The sequence below is a fragment of the Myotis myotis genome, unplaced genomic scaffold (genome assembly GCF_014108235.1).
Source record: "Myotis myotis isolate mMyoMyo1 unplaced genomic scaffold, mMyoMyo1.p scaffold_m19_p_16, whole genome shotgun sequence".
Taxonomy (NCBI): domain Eukaryota; kingdom Metazoa; phylum Chordata; class Mammalia; order Chiroptera; family Vespertilionidae; genus Myotis; species Myotis myotis.
This window is the reverse complement of record NW_023416320.1, coordinates 1,363,085-1,386,893: the sequence shown is the minus strand read 5'-3', so window position 1 is coordinate 1,386,893 and position 23,809 is coordinate 1,363,085. Positions and strand designations below refer to the sequence as shown.

At 60.4% G+C, this 23,809-nt stretch overlaps 1 protein-coding gene across 1 annotated transcript in view; it reads right to left on the bottom strand.

Annotated features, from left to right (window-relative positions):
• COL22A1 (collagen type XXII alpha 1 chain) overlaps positions 1 to 23,809 on the bottom strand; it is a 109,969-nt gene that overhangs the window by 43,734 nt on the left and 42,426 nt on the right. The window contains exons 21-32 of the mRNA XM_036337554.1: positions 22,538 to 22,591; positions 16,809 to 16,862; positions 11,221 to 11,274; positions 10,511 to 10,564; positions 9,618 to 9,671; positions 8,308 to 8,361; positions 6,020 to 6,064; positions 5,463 to 5,525; positions 5,010 to 5,063; positions 2,583 to 2,624; positions 933 to 965; positions 128 to 181 (exon numbers count right to left, since the gene is read on the bottom strand). Coding sequence (XP_036193447.1) covers positions 128 to 181; positions 933 to 965; positions 2,583 to 2,624; positions 5,010 to 5,063; positions 5,463 to 5,525; positions 6,020 to 6,064; positions 8,308 to 8,361; positions 9,618 to 9,671; positions 10,511 to 10,564; positions 11,221 to 11,274; positions 16,809 to 16,862; positions 22,538 to 22,591 — 615 coding nt within the window. The remainder of the gene's footprint in view (positions 1 to 127; positions 182 to 932; positions 966 to 2,582; positions 2,625 to 5,009; positions 5,064 to 5,462; positions 5,526 to 6,019; positions 6,065 to 8,307; positions 8,362 to 9,617; positions 9,672 to 10,510; positions 10,565 to 11,220; positions 11,275 to 16,808; positions 16,863 to 22,537; positions 22,592 to 23,809) is intronic.

Sequence of the window (23,809 nt, the reverse complement as noted above, 5' to 3'; positions counted from 1 at the left end):
AAGGGACCACATTCGGCTCAGCTGGGCTCCTGAGGGCGGGCTGTGCAGTGCAGACCTGGGGCTGCAGGGCCTCGGACGTCCTGTCTCGGGGGGGTGGGGCATGGGGCTGTGGGCACGGGGCACTCACCGGCTCCCCAGGCACGCCGCGGTCCCCCTTCTCTCCTTTCGGTCCTTGCTCTCCCTGTTGGTGGGGAAGTACCAGGTAGGGCAGACCCAGGGCCCCCTGCCCTCTGCGTGCACCTGCCCCGCCCCCACCAAGGCGGCTCCTCCCGCTCCGCTCTGACCGATTCTCACTCATCCTTCAGACCTCAGGTCAAGAATGGCCCCTCAGGGTAACTGAACCCCAGGCGGGCCACGCCCTCCATGGGGCAGCTCTGGTGGCAGGTCTACACTCACCTGTGTCACTTCACCCTGCCCCTCCCGCCCAGAGCCTGGCAAGACCAACGGAAACTGAGGCAAAGAGTGCCCAGGGCCCTGGCTGCTCGGGGAGCCGCGTTCTAGCATCTGAGTCAGGGAGCCTGGGCGGCCGGTCAACCGTCCATCAGGCTCTGCCGTCCTCTGAACAGCCTCTCTCAGGCCCGTCCCCTCACTGCCCCCTCCCGGGTTCCCGTCACTGCCAACTCCCTGGCAGGTGCCTCACCCGGCCACTCGTGTCCCCCTCCCACATGACCCCACTCCCTCCACACCACCAGCGCCTGCGTGGAGGGAAGAGGGAAGTTACCCCCGAGGGTCTGCCCTTGGCTTGGGCCTCTGGGAGGTGACCTCCAGGCCCCTGGACGCGGAGCCTGCTCCTCACACGGCCTGTTCCCACAGCTGCCAGCATGAGCTGGACGTGACTGGCATGGTGGGCAGAGCCAGGACCCAGCCGAGCCCCAGCCCCCAGAGCACCCGGGGGGTCACAGACAAGGGCCGCAAGGAGCCGCTCTACTTACTGGCATCCTGGGGTGCGGGGTGAAGAAGGAAGGCTGGAAGGAACGAGAGAAACGAGAGGCGTGAATCCGTGCTGAAACCTGCCCTGAGGGACTGAGCCCGGGAACACATTCCCCGCGCGTCCTTCATGACCAGCCCTGACCATTAGAACTCCGTTTCCCTCAGGCCCCTGCGCTGTGCTTAAGGCAGGAAAGTACAGTGGTTAGATGTTGGGGCCCTGGCGTCACAGGGTCTGAGCTCAAGCCTGGCACCCCACCTAAAACCCACGTGACCTCTGACAACTGCCAGCGTCTGCGTCCTCAGCAGTAACACAGGGATGAAACATCCTCCTCTCAGGGTGTGTTGGGGGCGGGTCTCCCGAACACGTGCGTGTAATAGAGCCGCGCCCGGACACTGGACCATTGTGGAGAGCGGCTACAGCGTCTGGACAGGTTCAAGCCTGGGACTGATGAGAGGGCACGGTCCTCTCGTGGCAAAGCCACGTGCAGGTTCCAGCACAATAATAGCCAAAGGCTACAGCTGTGAGCTTGACCTTCTGGTCCGAACCTGTGGGCCCACGTGGCTGAGTGGTATGGGCTGAGGGAGGTGCAGCAAGTAAACAAAGCTTGACCAGGTGCATGTAATTGAGTAGATTTGAAACCTGTGAGAACATTGTAAACATCTTGACCTCGCCCTTGCTTTGCCTCGTGGGATCTGCTATAAAATAAACACTCGGCTTGCAGGCTGTGGCGCTCCACCTGGCCCCCGCTTTCTTCTCTTGTCTGTGTTCTTTAATCCTTCACCGCCCCTCAGGCTCATCCATGACCGTGCCAGCTCAGCACATATGGTGCCCAACCTGGGGCTGAGTATGGGGACCCGGGCCGGCTCGGCACAAACCATCACTGCGTGCTTCCCGCCTCAGCGTCTCGCGCAGGGATGCAGGTGATGTGGGAACCAGGGCGTGGGCTCAGCCCCTGGGCACAGAGCCCAGCTCATGCAGATTCTTTATCTCCGCAGGGAGAGACCCCCGGACTAAGGCAGGGCCTCCGCCTCGCCCACCCATGCTGCACTCACACCCCCCTACCTCCTGGGTCATGTTTCCTCCAGCCTCCAAGCTTCCGTACGCCCTCCCCCTGCCCGAACACCCTCTGCTCCCCCTTTATCCAATGAACCATGGCCCAGCCTTCAGGCTCTTTTGAAAGTTAAGACACAAAGACCCTCTTCCCCTCTGACCCTCCATACAGGTCAGGCCCCTCGTCACTCCCCGAAGCACCCTGGTCTCTGACAGCATCACTGTGACCCGTGCTCTAGGCTCAGCCGGCTGCTCTGCGGCTGCAGTGTCTCCCTCTGACTACACAAGGCCTGGCTCACCCCACATGCCCATTGCTTCTTGTCTCTGGGCCTCGGTTTCCCCACTGTGCCAGGTGGGTGTGTTCTCAGGGCCTGGCCAGTGTTCTGATACGTGGCAATGTGCTTGCTGGGCAGGATAAAAGGGTGGGCACAGGTGGTCCCTGGAGGCTGACACAGTATTTTTGGACTAAAACCGAGGAGTAGGTCCAGCTGCTGGTAACCTATTGAAAAGATGTTGATAACTAAGGGGTGTGTGTGGGGGGGGCGGTGACGGGGCATCCCGATGCCTCAGGAATTGAAAGGTTATAAGCAGAGACGCTTACTGTTCCGGGCAATCCCGGGGGGCCGGCTGGACCAGCTTCACCCTGGTGGAGAAACAGAAAGCACGTGACCAGCCATCCCGCCGACGCCGCCTGTCCTGGGACACCTGTCCCCCCACACCTGGGGCAATGGATGGACAGACAGACGGACAGACACACAGATTCCCAATCATCAAATACGCAGACACGTAACACCTTGCGTTTGAGAAGCATCCCTGCTGATAGGATCAAGTATTGATCCCTGGCATCACCTTCACCTGCACCCACGCCCGGGCACTGTGCCCACAGCACCAGGCCTCCCGCTTGCTCCCTTAGAGACCCCCCTGGGGCCCTGCCCCACCCCTTTAAGGGGACCCCAGGGGACAATGTGACATCCCTGTAAACAATTCGGGCTTGAACCTTCTGAGCCTGAACCCCAACTCTCCCATTTATGCATCATTTCAGCTCTTGGGGTCCCAGCACCTTCTGGGGACTGGATCACTGTGATCAGCAGGGCCAAGAGGAAACTGTCCCCACATCTGCCTGAGGAAGGTCCCTGGGCGCTGCCCGTGGGGAAGGCACAGAGCAGACACGGTCCCCACCTGTCCCTTCACCTGTGCCAGGAGGGGTCCGGCACAGGGGTCTCTGCCCAGGTCTGGGCTGGTGGCAGGCCTCCGCACATGGTGATCAGTGGAGAAAGGAAGGAATAAAGTAGCTTGGAGGGCGAGGCCGCCCTCGGTAACCATCACACACAATAAAGGAGATGCTGTATCGTTTGCTATCATTGTTTCCATCGCCCCGTAGCAGTGAGCTCCCAGTGCCGGCTTACACGGCTTACACGTCTGCACACGTATTAACGCATTTGCTCTCCAGCTAAATGCCGGCAGCAGAGATACTGTGGTGTCCACTTCACAGGTGAGGACAGGGGAGAGGAGCGCCCGTCCACCTGCCCAGTCGCACAGCCAGCCACCATGGGGCCTGATCTCAAACCCAGAATCCAAGGTCGGGAGCACCCGCGGCATCGCCTGGGGGAGCTCCCGGAATGCGGAGAGAAACCCAGGTCCTCCTGCTCCTCGTGGCCCGCGCTTCCCCATCTCCTCCCCACAGGCTCCCCTCCGGCTGCAGGACCCAGCCTGACCCTTTCTAAACCCCCCTGCCCCCAGGCTCCATTAAAAAGTGCAAACGGTGGGGGAGGGGGAGGAAAGTGCAAATGCTGATGCCCGGGCCCAGGTAGCAGTGGTTGAGCATCGACCTATGAACCAGGAGGTCACGGTTCCATTCCCAGTCAGGGCACATGCGGGCTCGATCCCCGGTGTGGGGCCTGCAGGAGGCAGCCGATCCATGATTCTCTCTCATCATTGATGTTTCTCTCCCCCTCTCTGAAAGCAATAAAAAAATTTTTTTAAAAAAGAGTGTAAATGATCAAAGTTGAGCATTTTCCAGGCAAAGCAAGAACGGGTATAAACAAGCAAGGTTGGTGGGGAGGCCTCCAGCATAGCGGCCCTAAGGCGGCCTTTTGGGGAGCTGTCCTTGTGCGCTGTGGGCGCCATGGACGAGGGAAGGCCCTGGGGCGAGGCAGGACGACCCGTGGCTCTCCCACCAGGAGGCAAGGAAAGGCTGAGCTGGGAAGGGCCCCTGTGCCTGGAGTGCATGTGACAGACCTGGGGTCCAACCCCCACCCCAGGAGCCGGGAGAGGAGCCCCAGGTGCCCAGGCTCCACACTCACTGAGGGCAGGAGGCAGGCGGTGGGAGGCAGGTGGTGGGAGGTGGGAGGTGGGAGGCGGGCGGTGGGAGGCGGGCGGTGGGAGGCAGTGGATGGGGAAACAGAGTCAGGCAGGGGCACCGCACAGTTAGAGGGGGCAGAGTTGCTGCAACATCTTATTTTGGATATTTGAGCCAGAATTGTCTATCATGACCTAATTCTCTGGAGGAAAAGAGAGCAGACCAGATTCTCTGGAAGCTCGAATGGGGTTCTGCCGTGACCCCCGCAATTCCGCGGATGAGATGAGGGGGTTACGGTGGCGCCAAGTCCCTCACTCTGGAAATGAGGTTTCCCAACAAAAACGGCATCTCGGACACGTCCAGGGAGCAGCGGGCCTGGCGGCCTCCATGCAAACCCTCCCCAGCCCACAAGCTCTGCTTCTAGATCCGCCCCTGGGCTGCAGAGCAGGAAGGGGAGGGGGAGCTGGAGGGGAGGAGGCTGCACCCTTGGGGGTCGGGCCTGGGCGGTGCTGAGGGGGAGGGCGGGCACAGGCCCTGCGGGTGTGTCACCCGGGCAGCCGGCCAGGGCACAGGTCAGAGGAGACGCTCAACCTCCTGGCGGGTGGAACCAGGTCGCAGCCCAGGCCTCCCTGTGGGCTCCAGGCACGGCCTCTCCTGTCCCTGTGGAGCTCACGCACACAGCGGGGAGGTTCCCAACCTTGTCCCTGACGCGGGTGCCCCAGCGCCTACCTTGTCACCTCGGTCGCCTTTCTGTCCCGGGAGGCCCAGGCCGCCCTTCTCTCCCTGCGGCAGAGACACAGTTAGGAAGGTGAGCTCAGCAGCAGCGTGGCCTGCTCCGGGCACGACCAGAGGCCCCGGGGACTCCTCTCCCCCGCACCCCCCGCACCCCCTACCCCTGTAACCGCAGGGGAAGCCAGGCCGGGCTGCCAGCGGAGAGTGGGGAGCACCTGACTGCAAGGGGCCCGATGGGCATCGTCCCCCAACCCGACCCCCTTCCAGCGAGACCGCCCGCCACTGTCCTGTCCCAGCTCCCGGCAGAGGCCTGGCCCTTCCTTCCCCTGAACCCGGGAACCCCACTCCCAGCCCAATCACCCCCACTCCCCAGGGACCCAGACCCAAAGGGGCGCTTCCCATGGCGATGGCACAGGAGAGGGGCCTCGGGGCGGACACGCCAACACCTACCTGCTGTCCCTTCTCTCCCCTCAGGCCGGGGAACCCAGGGGCTCCGGGGAGGCCCGCCTGGCCCTGTGGAGACACCCCGTGGTTAGACCCTGGGGAAGGGCTCCTGCAGGCCAGGCTGGGGGCGGGAGCTCCCCCTGCTCTCGGCACCCCCAGGTCTCTGGCTTGTGGGGTGGGGGAAGGGGGGTCGGAGAGAACTCGTTCATTCATGGGGTGTCCGAGCTCTCTCTCTCCTGGGCTGTGCGCTCTCCCAGGAACCCCGTGTGGCCTGCCTGGTGTCTACCTCCTCAGACGCAATGTCACCTCCCCGCCATCTGCCCTGAGGGTCCCCAAGGCTCCGCGGGGGCCTCTCCTGCCTCCCCCACCCCCTTCACCTGCACATCTCACTGCGCCTGTTCACCTGGGGCCCAGGGCCAGCACGTGCTGGGGTTGCCAGGTGAATGAATACGCGCGTGAAGTGGACGGAGTGAGCCCCCAGACCCCCCAGGGCCGTGTGTGTGTGAATGAAGTCCATGAGGAACGGAGGGAAAGTGAGGGAGGGAAGAGACGGACAAACACACCTTCTCTCCCGGGCGGCCGGCCAGGCCCTGCTCCCCAACGTCACCCTGGGGAGAGAGTAAACACCCCGTTAATCCCACCTCCACTTACAGGGGGGCTGTGGTGCCAGGTGGCCCCACACACCCTCGGCTCCTCCGGCCACAGCCCTTTGTTCTACAACATGTCACACGGTTACGGCCGGAGAGTCACGGGCCGTGGAAACCGCGTGTCCCGAGTCCGGGGGGGGCTGGCTCCACACACCCTCGTGTGGTTTTTGCTTCCCCCAAAGGGAACCAGGTCCGGAGACCCCCCCGAGAGTCTGAGCAGCCTGACCCCCTCATGCCGAGTCTAGACGCTCACAGTTCAAAACGACATGTGTGACCCCGGCCCCCCACTCAGCCCAGGTCCGGGGGAGGGTCCAGTCGGGGTGGGGAAGCAGCTGGCAGCCCGGGTGCAGGGGTGGGGGCTGCGCGCCCCTCCCCACGCTGCACCGCGACAGGGGCCGATGTGGGGGATGCTCTGTCACACAGCAGAGCCGACACAGTGAGAAGCTCGAGGCACTCTGGTCCTACTTGGTAAAAGCTTTGGTGAAGGTTTCCATGAGGAAATGTGGCTCTCTGTGAGCGTATGCGGGGGGGGGGGGGGGGGGGGGGGAGGGGGGGGGGGGGAATCCTGCTCATAAGAGCCTCCCTGTGCCAGCCCAGACTCCTTGGTGTGGGGGCCAGCACCCCCCCCCCCCCCCGGGGAGGAGGGAGAGGAAGGTGGCTGAGCGCTAGGGCTGAGGACCCTGCAGCTCGGGGGCGGAGACGTGGAAGCGAGAGACGCACGCCGGCTCCCGCCAGCCCCCAGGGTCCGCAAGCACCGTTAGCCAGAGCTGCTCCAAGCGGACCGTGTAAGCGCCTGCCACTCGAAGCGCCACTTCAAACCCGCCAGGAGGGCCACACCTTCGCTGTGGGAGCTGCCGTGCTCAGCAGAGAGGAGAGCAGTCTCCTGTCTGCGCACAGGCTCCCCCCCCACACCACACACACCACACGGGCCCACATACACACCACATACACCATACACACACCACACAGGTCCCACACACACACCACACACACACCACACAGGTCCCACATACACACCACACACACACACACCACACACACCACATACACACCACACACACACACACACCACACACAGCACATGGGCCCACATACACAACACATACACAACACACACACCATACACACACCACACAGGTCCCACACACACACCACACACACACCACACAGGTCCCACATACACACCACACACACACACACACCACACACACCACATACACACTACACACACACACACACACCACACACACCACACGGGTCCACATACACACCACATACACACACACCACATGGGTCCACATACATACCACATACACACATACCACACACACCACATGGGTCCACATACACACCACATACACACACACACCATACACACAGCACACATACCCCACGTACATATCATACACAAAAAACACATACACACCATACATACCACATACACACACCACACATACCCCACATATATACCACACACACACACCATACACACACCACATACATACCACATACACCACTCACATACCACAGAGGTCCCACATACACACACAGACCATACACACACCACACATACCCCACGTACATATCATACACACAAACCACATACACACCACACATACACATCATACATACCACATACACACACCACACATACCCCACATATATACCACACACACACCATACGCACACCACACATACCCCACATACACAGCACATACACACACCACTCACATACCACACATGCACCACATACACACCATACACACCATATACACAAACCACACATACCCCACATGCATATCATACACACCACATACACACTCCACATACACACCACATACTCATCACACACACAGCACACATTATATACCACATGCACATCCCCCCACACACACCACATACACCTCACACACACACACACACACTCTCTCTCTCTCTCTCACTGCAGGGGTCGGCCAGCCTCGGAGCAGTGGAGGGACAGCAGGGTCCAGGGCAGGGGGCAGGGATCCAGAGGGAGGGGCCCCAGCCACGGTGTCCTCTTGCTCCTCTGTCCCAGAGGCGCTGTCGTCATCCCGGCTGCAGCCTCTTCCCATTGATCCCGCTGTTGCCCGCTAGACCCCAGCTGACCCAACACTGCTCTCTTAGGAGAGGTTCACACCCGCCCCCACTACACCCCGAGAACCACAAAGGGGGCGAGTCCATACCCGCAGGCCCGGCTTCCCAGGCAGGCCATCCAACCCGCGGTCTCCAGGCTGTCCCTGCAAGGAGAGCCGAGTCAGGTTCACGGGTGGGCGGGCACAGGGGAGGGGGGTGGGGGGAGGGACAGGCACAGGGGCAGGCACAGGGGAGGGGGAGGGGACGGACAGGCACAGGGGGCAGGCACAGGGGAGGGGGAGGGGAGGGACAGGCACAGGGGCAGGCACAGGGGAGGGGGAGGGGACGGACAGGCAAAGGGGGTGGGCACAGGGGGTCCAGGCGGGTGAGGAGAGGCCCCAGCTCAGGTAGGTTCGCTGTCACTCTGCGTGACCGCTTAACCCCGCTACCAACAGCAGCAGCTCATCCCGCCTCCTGGCTCCCACAGGACCTGCCTTCACCTTTGACATATTTGATAAAACACTAGAGGCCTGGTGCACAAATTCATGCATGGGTGGGGTCTGGCCAGCCCACCCCCTCGGGGCCAGCCGGCCGGGGGGAGGGGCCTCAGCTGGCCAGCCCCGCCCCCATCGGCCCGTTGGCCAGCCGCCATGTGACCAGTCATTCCGATCATTGGCTCTTATAGAGAGCGAGCTGAACAGGAACGGTGCCTTCTCTCACCGGAGGTTCATAAGGAAGGTGTTACAGCCTGTTTCAAAGCACAAAGCTCCTAGCTAGCCTTGCTTCCGTCTTAAAATGTGCGCAAGAAGGTGGAGGATCTCACATTAAATAAAGGCCTGTGGCACTGAGTTAAACCCGTGCTCATCTGGTCATTAAACACCGAGCTTCTCCGTCTGCTTATGGCAAAGGTGAGCTTCCCACGACACGCACACGCTGCCCGTAAGGACCGCTCCTGGAAGCTGGCTGTGTGCGCTCAGAGAACGAAGCGCTTTCTGTGCACACATGCTGCAGGGCTTGTAGCTGTTCACTCTCGGTTTGCAAACTGTGGCTTTGCTTCCCAGCTTTTACAGTGTTTAACCTGGTTCTTTTCTCAATGTTCCTACTGTAATCATTCCCACCAGCACAGTTTAAAACAGAAGCCTCTTATTATGTGAGAGTCTCTGAGGTCTGTCCTCCTGGCCAATAAAATAAACACGGATTTCTAACACGAGTGTTAAAGCCACACGCTCCGAGCCCTCCCCGGTCCCCTCAGGGAAGTGAAGGACCTGCCCACACCTGACCTGGAAAACCCACGCCCCTGAGCCCCGCTGGGCTCGCAGGCGCCTGACGGGGAACCCCAACAACCAGGAATGGTGGGTGCCCTTCATCTCCTCTCTGCTGTCTGGGGCTCTCAAGACCATGCCGCCCCGAGAATACCTACCTTGGGCCCTGGCAGGCCTGGGGGTCCGGGCAGCCCATCCTTCCCAGGCGGCCCCTGTGCCGAGAGGGAGACAGGAAGTGAGCCGTGAGGGAGCACCGCGCTGGGCAGTCTGCAGGGGGAGCTGCCTGGCCAGCTGGGGCCTCCACAGCGAGGCTGCTGGTCTGCGGGCTGGTCCTCCTCCACCCTCGTCCTCACGGAGATGATCAGGTGCCCTGGCCTGGCCGGTTCCCAGTGCCTGCCTGGCCTCCCCACCCAGGGCCCCCCCAGAGAGAAGCAGCTGTCAGGAAAGCCCATCACGTGTAGCCAGCCTCCCTGAGGGCCACCGTCAGGTCTAGCAGGGCCCATGTCACGCCACAGGTGACAGCAACACGGGCCACACCGGCCATCTGCCCGGAGCGCTCCAGGCCAGCGGGTGGCAGACGCGCCCTCCTTGCTCACCCACCCACGAGGCGCACACACCTGCTGAGGTCCGGCCTCGGGACTGGAAAGAAAAGAAGGCCCCCCCTCCCCCCATCCCGGAACGGGAAGCGTCAGGAGGAGGAGGAGGAGCAGGTCCTTCATGGGCCATTTCTCCTCCCTCCGCCCATCACTCCTGTGCCCTCTGCAGGCGTCCCTCAGCGACAGGCACACTTTAAACAGCCAAGGACTCTGGGATTTGCCTTTGGGTAATGGGAGCGGGAGGGGGGGGGGCAGGCTGAGGAGAGGGTGCCCCTCAGTTCTCCACTGGGGCCGGGGGGGGGGAGGGGCAGGCCCAGGGACAGCACGTGGAGGCGCCACAGCAGGAAGGAGTCGGCTGAGCACGGTGGGGCCGCTGCTGGGAGGGAAGGGCCCGGGGCAGCCCAGCTCCAGAGCAGTCTTGACACAGAGGGGATGGGGGGGGGGGGGGGCCTTACCAACGGCCCGGGGTGCCCAGGTTTTCCGGGGAAGCCGATCTCTCCTGGCAAACCCTGGAAAGGGAACCACAGGAGACTCAGTGACCACCTCAGAGACCCCTCTCCCCCTCGCCCGGCCCAGCCCAGGCCTCTGCTGTGAGGAGGGGGCCAGGGGTGGTCCCCCAGGCATCGGGCTGTGCTCAGTGCAGGCCACCGTGAACGGTGGTGTGGCCACACCTGCAGCCGCAGGCCAAGGGCACGTGGTCTGCACTGGGCCAGTCCTGCCTCCCGTGGGGGGGGGGGGGGAGGAGGGGGAAACACCTGGAGGACCCACCTCCCTCTTCGAATGCCTGCTGGGTCCACCCAACCAGGGTCTCGCCCCGCTCCCCACAGCAACGTCCCAGCTGACCCTGATGCGGGGGAGGGGAATGGTGGCAAAGGCCTCCCCTGGCGCCCCTGAGCCTGGGAGCCACCCGCCCGCTAGACGACCCCAAGGACCCCGCCCAGCGGCCTCCTCTGCCGAGTCTCTAGAAGCAGCCAGCCACGCGGTGCATGAGCTCAATGACATCTCTCATGAGAGGCTCCAGGGCGGGGCAGCGAGAGGCTGGGGGGAGGGTGGAGCTGCAGGCGGGTCTCCCATGGGTGTGACCACCCGCAAAGATGCTCCTGGCGCCCACGGCCATGGAGCCCCCACCTAAGTGCCCAGTGAGAGGACAGCAGGGCCACCTTACCGCAGGGCCTCCAGGGCCAGGGGGGCCGGGGACACCGGGCGGTCCGGGAGGGCCCTGTGGAGAGAGCAGGAGGGTTAGGGGTGCATGCAGCAGCCCCCCCACCCCCGTGACGGTGTCCTGTCCTGTGAGAGGAGACGGGGGAGGGGACACGGTGAGGGGTGGGCTTCAGCCTTATCGGTAATGTCTTGTGTTTGAAGCAAAACAGAAAAACCAGAAAGAAAATATCTGAAGGAAAATTTATAACATGTTAGCATGTCCCCTGGGGTAATGGGAGCAAACCTGCTACGTGATGTATGCTGCCATAGAGTTGAGCTACTCGGGCATTTAAAATAAATACACACGTACGGCATGTATGAGTACACACATGCACGCACATGTATGAATACACACGCACAGGCATGTATGAGTACACACGCACATGTATGAGTACACATGCACGTCATGTATGAATACACACGCACAGGCATGTATTAGTACACACAGGCATGTATGAGTACACACACGCACGGCATGTATGAGTACACACACATGGCACGTATGAGTACACACACGCACAGGCATGTATGAGTACACACACGCACGGCATGTATGAGTACACACATGCACAGGCATGTATGAGTACACACACGCACTGCATGTATGAGTACACACATGCACAGGCATGTATGAGTACACACACAGCATGTATGAGTACACACATGCACAGGCATGTATGAGTACACACACAGCATGTATGAGTACACACATGCACAGGCATGTATGAGTACACACGCATGGCATGTATGAGTACGCGCATGCACGGCATGTATAAGTACACACACATGTATGAGTTCACACGCACGACGTGTATGAGTACACACACGCACAGGCATGTATGAATACAAGCACGGCATGTATGAATACACACGCACGACGTGTATAAGTACACACACGTACGGCATGTATGAGCATACACGCACGGCATGTATGAATACACGCACGGCATGTATGAATACACGCACGGCATGTATGAGTACACACACGCACAGGCATGTATGAGAACACGCACGCACAGGCATTTATGAGTACACACACGCACAGGCATGCATGAGAACACACACGCACGGCATGTATGCGTACACACACACAGGCATGTATGAGTACACACATGCACAGCATGTATGAGAACACACACGCTCACAGTGGGGCCACCCCCAAGGCCTCCCAGGACAGTGCTCCCAGGCCCGAACAGCATGGAGTCAGCCAGGGAGTGCGGGACCTGGCGGAGCCGCCCCGCCACGGCGATCGATCGCAGCCCCACACACGTCCTGGGAGGCGGCCTTGGCCTCAGGTTGCTCAGCATCCTCTCCACCCTCCCTTCTCCAGTGTCTCCACCCCTGACATCCTCTCCAGTTCCCCAGGAGGAATGCTTCACGCCCCGCCACGCTCAAGGCCAGCAGAACTGTGTGCATCTGACCCACATGCCCTGAGGGCAGGGGTGCCTCTCCTTCCCTCTGCGTCTCTCACACGCGACAACCCCAGGGCGTGCAGGGAGCAGGCATGTATGAACAAGTTTGAACAAGTCCACTGGACCCACTGGAGCTAAGGGGAGGGCTGTGCATCAGGGAACAGTCTCACGTCCCCACTAGAGGGCAGTAAACACTTAAAAATGGCAAAGGACGCTGCTTCTGTGCAGTTCCCTGTGTCTCCCTCTGGGGGTGCACGTGAGTCAACAACAGGTCTAGAGAGGGGCCTGAACTTTTGGGGGGGCGGCTGGACCTGTCTCCTCTGAGCTCACTCTGGGGGCTGCGTCTCCCTTTCTCCAAAGACACTTGCTTTGAGCTGGAACAATGGAGGAGGCAGACAGAGCCGGACAGAAGGTGGCCGGGGCAGGTGTGAATACAGGGTCCCCCTAATGGATGAGGGGGGCAGAGGGCACCAAAGAAGGTTCCCGGCCTCACCCCTATTGTCACTCAGCCACACGCACCCACATCCTGCAGGTAACAGGAGCCACCTTCCACCACCTTCCAGAAGGCCTGATCCAGGCGGCGTTTTTCTTTCAACCTCACCTCTGGGGTTCTCACAGCCCCTCAACCCACAGAGCGGGGCCCAGGTCCCTTCTCCCGACACAGCCGCCCTCTGCTGGCTCTTCGGGAGTTACTGTTCTCCCTCCTCCCGTTTCCCCGGATGCGATGGCCCCGGGGAAGTTCTGTGCTGCCCCCTGGCGACTGTTCCGGGAAGCCCCCCTCCGGGGCAGCTCCGGACTCCCACTCCTCCCTCCCTCCCTCATCTCCTGCAAACTGCTGCAGGCCGCTGGCTGCGCCTCTGAGTTCACAGCAGGTTAGAGTAGACAGATCTGTCATCATCTTCTCCGGAAAGTCACCCTCCCTGTGTGACGACAACGCACACTGAGGCCCAGAGAGGGCCGGGCCCCGCAGCCATCATCTCCGGTGGGGCCTGGAGAATCCCGGGGAGCTGGTCCTAACAGCAGGTGCACAGGCCCCTGTGTGGCCCTGAGGCGCACGAGGGACGCGTCCGAGGGGCCCGTGACTCTGGAAACACCCCCGGTGACTGTGGAGAGTCACCAGGTCTGGAGATTGCCCGTCTAGATGAACCCCATGGACCAGGAGGAGCAGAAAACACACACACACACACACACACACACACCCGTCTCAGTGCCCGCTCCGCACGTCAGCCCCTGTCCGTCCTCACGCTGAGGAAGAGCTGGGGCTGGGAGTGAAAGGAAGTGGTGGACAAAACTGCCTTCAGATCAGTGACCCTGGCCCCTTCTCCCTCCCAACCCCGCACTCCACGCTGTGAGGCGGCTGCACAGCTGGGGACCCTCCTATCACAGCCCGTCCCACCCCCACAGTGCGCTCCGCATATGGAGTGGGTCATGAACAGGCTGGAGGGTGGAGCACCCCCCTCCCGTGGGACCCGCAGCGCCTGGCTCACTGTGACGCACCGTGGGGAGATGGCCACGGCTTGTTTGGTGCTGGGCGCTCAGAACAAGAGCAAAGGCCGACACGGCAATTAACCTAACGGGCGCAGTAGCCTTTACAGAGGGAGAAGGTGCTGGAAGCAGGCGCAAACCACTGCCAGAGTGGAGACTGCTCCCAGCAGGGCCACAGGGGCGGGGTGGGGGTGGGGGGAGGGTGGGGGGGGAAATAGCCTGCAGGGTCCTTTGCAATGGACTGGAAGCTTCTTGCAAGTCCAGGTGGTAAATGCATGCGTGGGGGAGAGGAAACAGCAGTCAGCCTGCAGTGTCAGCCGCCTGCCCCCCAGAGACCCCTGGACCTGCTCCGGGGCCACACCTGCCTTCTGAGGGCCCAGCAGGAATGCACAGAGGTGGAGGGAGCTGGACCAGAGCAGCCCACGGCCCCTCCCATAAGGCCGTCCCCTCCCGTAAGGCCCCCTCTCCCATAAGGCCGCCCCCTCCCATAAGGCCGTCCCCTCCCGTGAGGCCTCGCCAGCCTCCTGGAGGTCAGCAGCACCTCCTGCAGAGTGGAGCCCATGGTCTGTTTTTGACCCAGCCCCTGGCGGCACCCCCGTCTCTGCTCCTTACTGACCCTCAGCCCAGCCCAGGCAGGTCTCCCTCGGGGACACAGGGCGCCCTGCAAACACCTGCGAGTCCCCAGGGGCCCATCTCCAGGGAACCCAGCTGACATGAGGCCTTCGCCCTGCACAGGGTTTCCGGCTGAGGGCAGATGCCCCGTCTGCTACTTGAGCCTTGGACTTAAAGATGATAGATTGGGTGGTTTTGAACTAAGACTATTGGACTATTCACAGCATTACTCGCGCTAGCAATGATCACATAAAGAGATGGAAGAACCTGGCTAAGGTGGTCAAATGCTGGGTCACCTCGTGCCACCCGAACGGACTTGGGCAAGGACGTCACTGCCCAGCGCCGCGGCCTCCCCCTCCACAGCCGGTGGGAGGCCCCTCCGCCACCCCTGTGGTGGGATTCACGGGGGGAGGAGGGGGCTGCGACCTGGCCCAGCAACTGGGCGGCTTCGCAAGCGTGGCTCCCTCTCTTCTGTTATTGATCAACACGTCTAAAACCGACTAATCTAATTATTAATGAGGGAGACAGATTAGCCAATACACCCAAATGTTAACAACAAAGTAATGGCTCTTTTAATTATTACTAATGAAAACAGCTAACGGTGCTGCCTATTCATTAGCCAGCCAGCCGATTACCAGGGGAGCAGTATTTGATCTTTCCAAGGCGACAGCGACCCACCAGCTAGTTAATGCGATTAGCAGGGAGAGCGATGATGCATGAACGGCCGATTAACTGAATGATCATCGATAAGCCAATGGCAAGCAGTGATTCCTGCGAGCCAGCTGGTTCTGACTGGAGCAGATAAGGAGCCGGGGAGAGTCTGAAGACGCGGGAACGAGGTGTGTAAATCAGCGGCACCCACGGTCCCCTGCGGCGTGGAAACGTTTGCCTGTTGGGGGAGCTGATCATCATCTGCGAGGCCTCCCCTCGCACTGTGGCCCCTGAGCCCACCCACGGGGGCTGCCCACCCCTGCGGGTTCTCTGTGGGGCCCAGGCCTGCAGGCCCACCCGCCCTGGGCCCCTGCCCCTCGCCCGGCTGTGTCCCCACCGATTTGAGGGACTCCTGCGCGTCCACACGGCAGCACTGCCTCTGCAGACCGGACTCGGGCATCCCTTCTCCCTAAGCGGCCGCCTGGATACAGAAGCCGCCGCCTCAGCCTCATCCAATCAATGTGCACATTTACCTAAAACACCCTGCCTGGCCAGCGCGGCTCAGGGGTGGAGCATCGACCCAGAAACCAGGAGGTCAGGGCTCGATTCCCGCTCAGGGCACATGTCTAGGTTGCAGGCTGGACTCCCAGTAGGGGGCGTGCAGGAGGCAGCTGATCAATGATGTTTCTCTCATCGATGTTTCACTCTCTCTTTCCCTCTCCCTCCTCTCTAAAAACCAATAAAAACACATTTAATAAATAAATAAATGAACACTACACCCTGGCAGTGAAGTTTCTCCTTTTCAAAAAGAGGCACCGTAACCATCGTACAGGCCCGGCCGCCGTGGGCTTCCTGCTGGCCCAGGCTGTGTGGGGCCCTGCGCCGGTGCCTTTAGATGCGAAACGGGCTAGCATTCTTCCCTCACAGTGGTTGTAAAGAACACGCTCGATTACCTGTGAGCGGTAACAAAGGATTCTGCCCACAGCAGAAACAAGACACGTCCCGCCCTTCCCTCTTCTCGTCAGAGCAGCAACTGTCGCTGAGGTTCCGCCCTCCCGCCACCACCTGACCCGCCACACACGGTGCCCGTGGGCCCTCATCCCGCGCCCCTCCCCATGACTCCACCGTTCCCCCTCCTCCTAGCACTGCCACCCCTGGTCTGCCCTCCTCGGCCCGAAATTCCTCCAGGACAGCGACAGCGGGCATTCCCCCAGCCCACGAGCGGGAAGACAGAGGCGAGGGGGGGACCGAGGGTAGAGACCCACCGAGCATGCTTCTCAGTGCTCCGAGGAGCGGCCACCCGATCACGGTCACCACCCCGAAGTGCTACCTGGTCATTCCTTCCGTCAGACAGAGCAGTGTCTCCACCGCAGAGAACGTAAGGAGAGGTTACCTGTGGCCCCAGCGATCCAGGCAGTCCGGGGGCGCCCACTTCGCCTTTCTTGCCCTGCGTGCAGGAAGAGAGGCGGCGTTAGCAGGTGGCAGCGAGCGGCCCCCGAGGCCATTTGGGGTGGTATGTCTCAGTGGCGATGACCGGGTAGTGCCCTGGGAGGCCCTGAGAGACATGGCGAGGGATCGAGGGGTTGGGACCGGCTCCAGCGGGGGGCAGGCAGGCCCAGCTTTGGGGCCCAGCTCTGCTCCTGGGATGATTTTGCTCACATGGGGCCCCACGTCCAAAGGACCAGAAAGATGCCCCCGCGGGCAACCTCCCTGTCCTGTTCCTGTGCTCAGCCGCCAGCTTCTCCTACCAGGCGGGACACTCCTCGGCTCAAGGCCATGCTTCGCTGCCAAACTCAGCAAACTCCCAGGGCCTCGGCCCCCTTTCCATGGCCCCTGGCCCCTGCTGCCTGTCCTGTGCGGCTCCCTCCCACCAGCCACCGGCCTCCCTCCCGCACCTTGAACAGGCCCACGCGCTCCACCTCAAGGCCTTTCCACCGGCCTCTCCTTCTGCCTGGAGGCCGCCGGGCTGGGAGTCCCTGGGATCAACCCCTCCCGCCAGCGGCCTCGCTCCAAGGCCCTCCCCTGAATGTCTTCTCTGAGCAGCGCGGCGAGCACGCTGCCCAGAAAAAGAAAAGTGTCAGGAATGTGTGATCACACTGTCCCTCAAGAAAGGCATCATCGCTCATGGCTCACCCAGGAAGGGGCACCACCCCGGGGCCAGCCCCGCACCTGTGCCATGCCCAGGGCCCGCCTGCCGCAGCCACGGCCACAGGGGCACGGCCTGCTCACACGCCCTGCTCCTGCTCACACCCAGTTCTTTCCCTCCAGACGTTTCGGGGCCAACCCGTGCCAGCAGGTGATTCTGCCAGGACGAGAGAAACTCGGTCCAAGTCGCCGTCCACCTCCAGCACAGTCAGCACTCCTCCTTATGTAACCGACAGGGCATCTGGCTGCTCTATTGGAACCGGCCAGACGCTGTGATTCTGGCACCTTCTGTGCCTGGTGCCCAAAGTCTGGTCCCCGAACAATAGCTCCAGTGGCTGAGATGGGCCCCCAGACCCCTTTGGGACTCCTGACCTCTGCGATGCTGCCCACACTGCTACCCCTGCCTGTCACCCCTTCCCTCCATCTCAGCTTGTCAAAGTCATATCCCAGTCCAGCGCCACCTCTTCCAGGAGGCCCCAGCAATCCGGAGGAATCATGGCAAGATATGACAAGAACATACCTGAGACATAAATTCCCCAAGGCTTCCTGCCAAGAGCTAATGAGTTACGCCCACCAGGGACAGGGACGGGCGGGGGGGGGGGGGTGGCTCAGTAAGCAGTTAGGAGGCCATGGCCACCACTGCAATCACGGCTTGTCCCCGCCCGTGCCTCTGCAGCCCTGAAAAGAAAGGAGTTCCAAATCCCAGGCCGACGGGGAAGGGCAAGCCGCTCAGCTTGCTGAGTCTCAGGTCCTCAGGTGGAGAAGTATAATCCCTGTGATCACCTGAGCAGACAGCAATGGATGAAATAATCCCATGTTTGAAGAAGCGATTTATAAGGCATAAAAAAGCATCATGCAAATGTAACAAGTAAATGTGAGGAGGAGGAAGATGGTGGTGATAGTCAGGAAGAAGAAATGAAAACAGTCAGGATGCTAGCTCCTTTGAGTCCCCATAGTGGGTGAGGCCACAGGTCAAACGGATCCTTGAGATGCTGTGGAGGTTAAATGAGACCGTGCTCACGGGGTGCTGAGCACAGGACCTGACATTAGGGAATGCATGGCAATAATGGTGATGGTGGTGGTGGTGGTGATGGTGGTGATGGTGGTGGTGGTGGTGGTGGTGGTGATGTGGATGCAGATGGTGGTGGTGGTGATGGTGGTGGTGGTGGTGGTGGTGGTGATGGTGGTGATGGTGGTGATGGTGGTGGTGGTGGTGGTGGTGATGTGGATGCAGATGGTGGTGGTGGTGATGGTGGTGGTGGTGGTGGTGATGGTGGTGATGGTGGTGGTGGTGGTGGTGGTGGTGATGTGGATGCAGATGGTGGTGGTGGTGATGGTGGTGGTGGTGGTGGTGGTGGTGATGGTGGTGATGGTGGTGATGGTGGTGGTGGTGGTGGTGGTGATGTGGATGCAGATGGTGGTGGTGGTGATGGTGGTGGTGGTGGTGGTGATGGTGGTGATGGTGATGGTGGTGATGGTGGTGGTGGTGGTGGTGATGGTGGTGATGGTGATGGTGGTGGTGGTGGTGATGTGGATGCAGATGGTGGTGGTGGTGATGGTGGTGGTGGTGGTGGTGGTGGTGATGTGGATGCAGATGGTGGTGTGGTGATGGTGGTGGTGGTGGTAATGGTGGTGGTGGTGGTGGTGGTGGTAATGGTGGTGGTGGTGGTGGTGGTGGTGGTGGTGATGGTGGTGATGGTGGTGGTGGTAGTGGTGGTAGTGGTGGTGGTGATGTGGATGCAGATGGTGGTGGTGGTGATGGTGATGGTGGTGATGGTGGTAATGGTGGTGGTGATGGTGATGGTGGTGATGGTGGTGGTGGTGGTGGTGGTGATGGTGGTGATGGTGATGGTGGTGATGGTGGTGATGGTGGTGGTGGTGGTGGTGGTGGTGATGGTGGTGATGGTGATGGTGGTGGTGGTGGTGGTGGTGGTGGTGGTGATGTGGATGCAGATGGTGGTGGTGGTGATGGTGGTGGTGGTGGTGGTGGTGGTGATGTGGATGCAGATGGTGGTGTGGTGATGGTGGTGGTGGTGGTAATGGTGGTGGTGGTGGTGGTGGTGGTGGTGGTGTGATGGTGGTGATGGTGGTGGTGGTAGTGGTGGTGGTGATGTGGATGCAGATGGTGGTGGTGGTGATGGTGATGGTGGTGATGGTGGTGGTGGTGGTAATGGTGTGGTGGTGGTAATGGTGGTGGTGATGGTGGTGATGGTGATGGTGGTGGTGGTGGTGATGGTGGTGGTGATGGTGGTGGTGGTGATGGTGGTCGTAATGATGGTGGTGGTGATGGTGGTGGTGGTGATGGTGGTCGTAATGATGGTGGTGGTGATGGTGGTGGTGGTGATGGTGGTCGTAATGATGGTGGTGGTGATGGTGGTCGTAATGATGGTGGTGATGTGGATGCAGGTGGTGGTGGTGGTGGTGATGGTGGTGATGTGGATGCAGGTGGTGGCGGTGGCGGTGGTGGCGGTGGTGGTGGTGGTGGTGGTGATGTGGATGCGGATGGTGGTGGTGGTGATGATGGTGGTGGTGGTGATGGTGGTGATGTGGATGCGGATGGTGGTGGTGGTGATGGAGGTGAGGAAGATGACTCTAGCAGTGGATGTAGCAGTAGTTAGATAACCTCTGCATTTTGGATATAAAATTAAGGATCTGAGAAGTGCTGGCCAGAGCAAGTTTTGAAGCAATATGGAACTATTTCACTAACAATGAGCCTTTTTCTTGTCATTTTTCTCTTCTTCTAAGTGGCTGCCCAACACAATATCTGGGCAACTGTGTGTCATTTATCACGAGGGCAGATAATTCAAGCCACTCTGCACACCAGATGCTGACGGGCTGATGTTCCCAAGGCTGCCCGCCGGCCTGCGGAGGAGGGATCTGTACACTCAGAGCCGCGCGCCGCCCCGGCAGGACGAGTCAGCAGAGCCGCGAGGGGCCAGCAGCAGGTGAAAGGGTTGCTGTGCAAGGGGTTCTAATATGCGCCGTATGGTCTCTCGCTCAGTTCCTGTTCTCCACGCCTCTAAGTGTCAAACATGATTACTTCTACCGGTTAGAGCCGACCCAGGTGCTGTCCTCGCATACACCCCGGCTCCGCGCCACAGGATGAGTCCAACAGTAGCCCGTGATCCAAACGACGCAGTTACCATCTGGCAGCGCAGGACAAAAGCCTTAAAAATTGCAAAGTAAAACAAACGCATCCCAGGCCCTGCTGCAGGGACTCCTAGCATCCAGTTCAGAACTCTGGTGCGCCTCTTTCTATCTCTCTCTCCTCTCTCTCTCCCTCTCTCTCTCTCTCTCTCTCTCTCTCTCTCTCTCTCTCTCTTTCTCTCTCTCTCTCTCTCCCCACCCTAACGCAGAACAGTGGAGGGCCTGAGCCAGGCAGCCCTGAGTGCTAATCCTCGCCCCACCATCGATCACTTGTCTGACAAGGATCACCTGATTCACACCTTTGGGGCTTGGTCTTCTCATTTGCGGAAGGAGATTAAAACGCCGTCCCTCAGAAGACCCTCGTGAGAAACCTGCGTGCAGACAGCTCCCTCGCTGAGCCCGCGATCGTCCGCTCACTATCGCCTTTCTACCTGCGTTACTTCTGCCCCTGCACGCAGAGCTGCTGCTCGGAGAAATATGTCCTGAGGGCAGCTGACACGATCAGGCACCAGGAGACAATGGGGGTCGCTATTGGTAGGAAGAGGGGAGCACCGTCTCTGATAGGACAATAGTCCTTCTCACCTACAGGATGGGGGGAAGTGACCAAGGGGCCAAAGAGATTGCCACTGGCTTGTAGGAGGAGCAGTGACGAGGGCCTGGGTGACCTGGGGCAGGCAGGCATTTCATCTTTCTGGACATGAACCTTCTCACTGTCCGTCTCGGGAACCCCTTCCATCGGGAGGGTCCTGTGGCCGGGAGAGTCCACGTTTTACACTAAGTTGAAATGCCTGACAACACAGAACTCTCATCAACAAAAATGGTTTTTTCTCTTCTTTGGACAATGAAGAGGAAAGAGGAAATCCAGGCGGGTTGAGGTGGGACTCAGCACCACAAAGCAAGGTCAAGGCAAAATAAAAGAGAGGTACGGAAGGGACCCGTGGTTCCTCTACAACTGGACGTTCCGAGTCGGAGGCCGGAGCCCAGGTGGCCAGAGGCCGGTCCTGGCGCTGAACGCCTCCCGCCCCCCGCGTGTCACGGCCCAGGGAGCGGCATGCGTGGGGGCTCTCTCTCGCACGCTGATTGTGTCCGATGCTCGTGAACGCATTAGATTCTGAGCACATTTACCTGGGCTGTGTTTATACACTTTATGTGAGTGTAAGTGAGACGCTTGGTAAGCGCGAGGCCCTCTTCCACGTGCTGCAGACACGGGGTGCTGCCTGAGCTCTGCCTGTGTCCCGGGGTCCCCACTGCCTGGCCCAGGACGGGTGCACCGCCAGCCTCTGCCCTGCTCGGGGCCACCCCCTTTCTCTTTGGCCCCGAGGTCATCTCCTCATGGGCCTCTTCCCCTGCAGTCTGTTCTCACAGTGGCCACACTGAGAGTGCAAACCGGGCCACACCACTTCTGTACCCCAAATCCTGCAGCGACCGAACTGCACCCAGAAACGTACGAGACTGTCAGGGAGAGTCTGGACACACGAGGAGACGTTCCCGTGGGTTTGGGCAGAGGGCGGTACCGTGCTTTTGTTGCCTTTCTCTTCGCTCAAACATCACCTTTTCCAAGCGGCCCTGGCGGCTCCCAGGTGGCGTTTCTGAGAAAGTCCTTCTGTCTCAGTTTTCCTGACTCGGCCAGAGCAGTGGCCGCTGCCTCTCCCGCCAGGGCTCTGACCACACACGGGTGTGAGCTTCTATGTCCATGACTCAGGGCAGACAACAAACTCACCTCCATCTCCCCAGGACCCAGCTCGGCGCTGGGCACATCTCCTCCATGTGAGCTGCTAAACGGGGGACAGATGGGTGAGCTGGGGACCGGAAAGGAAGGAGTGTACTTACTCGGAGACCTTGCAGACCCGGAGGTCCGGCCTGGCCTTCTGGGCCCATCAGACCCTGGGGGAGGGAGAAAGAAACAGATGAGACAATGGTGACTGCGGGTTCAACAGCATGGGTGTCACTTGGCCGCACATTCCCTGGGCAGGGAAACACTGTCCCTTCCAACCGGGACACTGGAGGGCAGGTGGGGAAAACACCCTATTCCCTCAGATCTATAAAACTCTGAATCACGTGCTCCTACCTGATCTAATCAAGTGTGTCTAACAACCAAGAGGAGTCCACACGTTGAGAGGAGGAGTCAGGATCAGCAAGAAAGGAAGCCTCGGGCACCAGGGGGCTCAGCCCTGAGCCTCTGTCGCTCCCATGGCCCAGGAGGACTGGCTGGGGGTGTCTGACTCCCAGTCAACAGTGACATGCAATACAGGGCAGTCTGCACAAATAAAACTGGGCACGAAAGATGATTTCAAGTAAGCAAGGAGCAGCGGTGCAGGAAGAGGTCACAGTAGCCTGGTTCGAATCCTGTCCGGACCCCATGTGTCACACTGAACCCCTTCTATCAGCAGCATCGAGCCTGGAGGACTCTTCAGGACCCTGGACAGCTCCACGGGGGCGGGGTCCCTGTGAGGTCCAGTGGCCTGAAGCGCCAGGGCCAGGACCCTCGGTCCCTGCTCTCTACACCTCAGTCCCTGTAGGGATGATGCAGCAGAGACTGCAGGGTGCGCACGCAGTCACTTCTTCGCCTCTCCTTCATTCCGCGATGAGATCGGGCGTGACTTTTCATCCCCGCATCCCCAGCTTCACACTCTGCTCCATAGGAAGTAGGTGGCCACAGATGACATTTCTTCCTCCGCTCCCTCCCTCATTTATCGTCACAAAACCTGCACACGGGGTAAGGGGGGACCACCTGTTGTGCTACCCCCGGTCGCAGAGTGAGGGGTGAAGAAGGCTGCCTCCTGATGAAGCCGGGCTACGCGTTCCTAGCTTCTCACTCCTCCACGGGAGCCAGGGAGGGAAGCAATGATCCTGCAGCATCTCGGGGAGGTGCCGGCGCGCTGAGCACCCGGGTGCAAAGGGAGTGGGTGTGATGGACGGGTCTGGGTTCAAAGCTCTCAGCGCTGCTGCTTAATGGCTGTGCAACTCCGTGCCGGCCACTCCGTACCTGCGCACAGCGTCTTCATTGTGAAGGAAGAGAAAAACACCTTCACCCGGGCAGGCGTCATACACGTAAGGTGTGTCTGCATATAAGAACATGCTACAGTGTGGACATTCGACGCC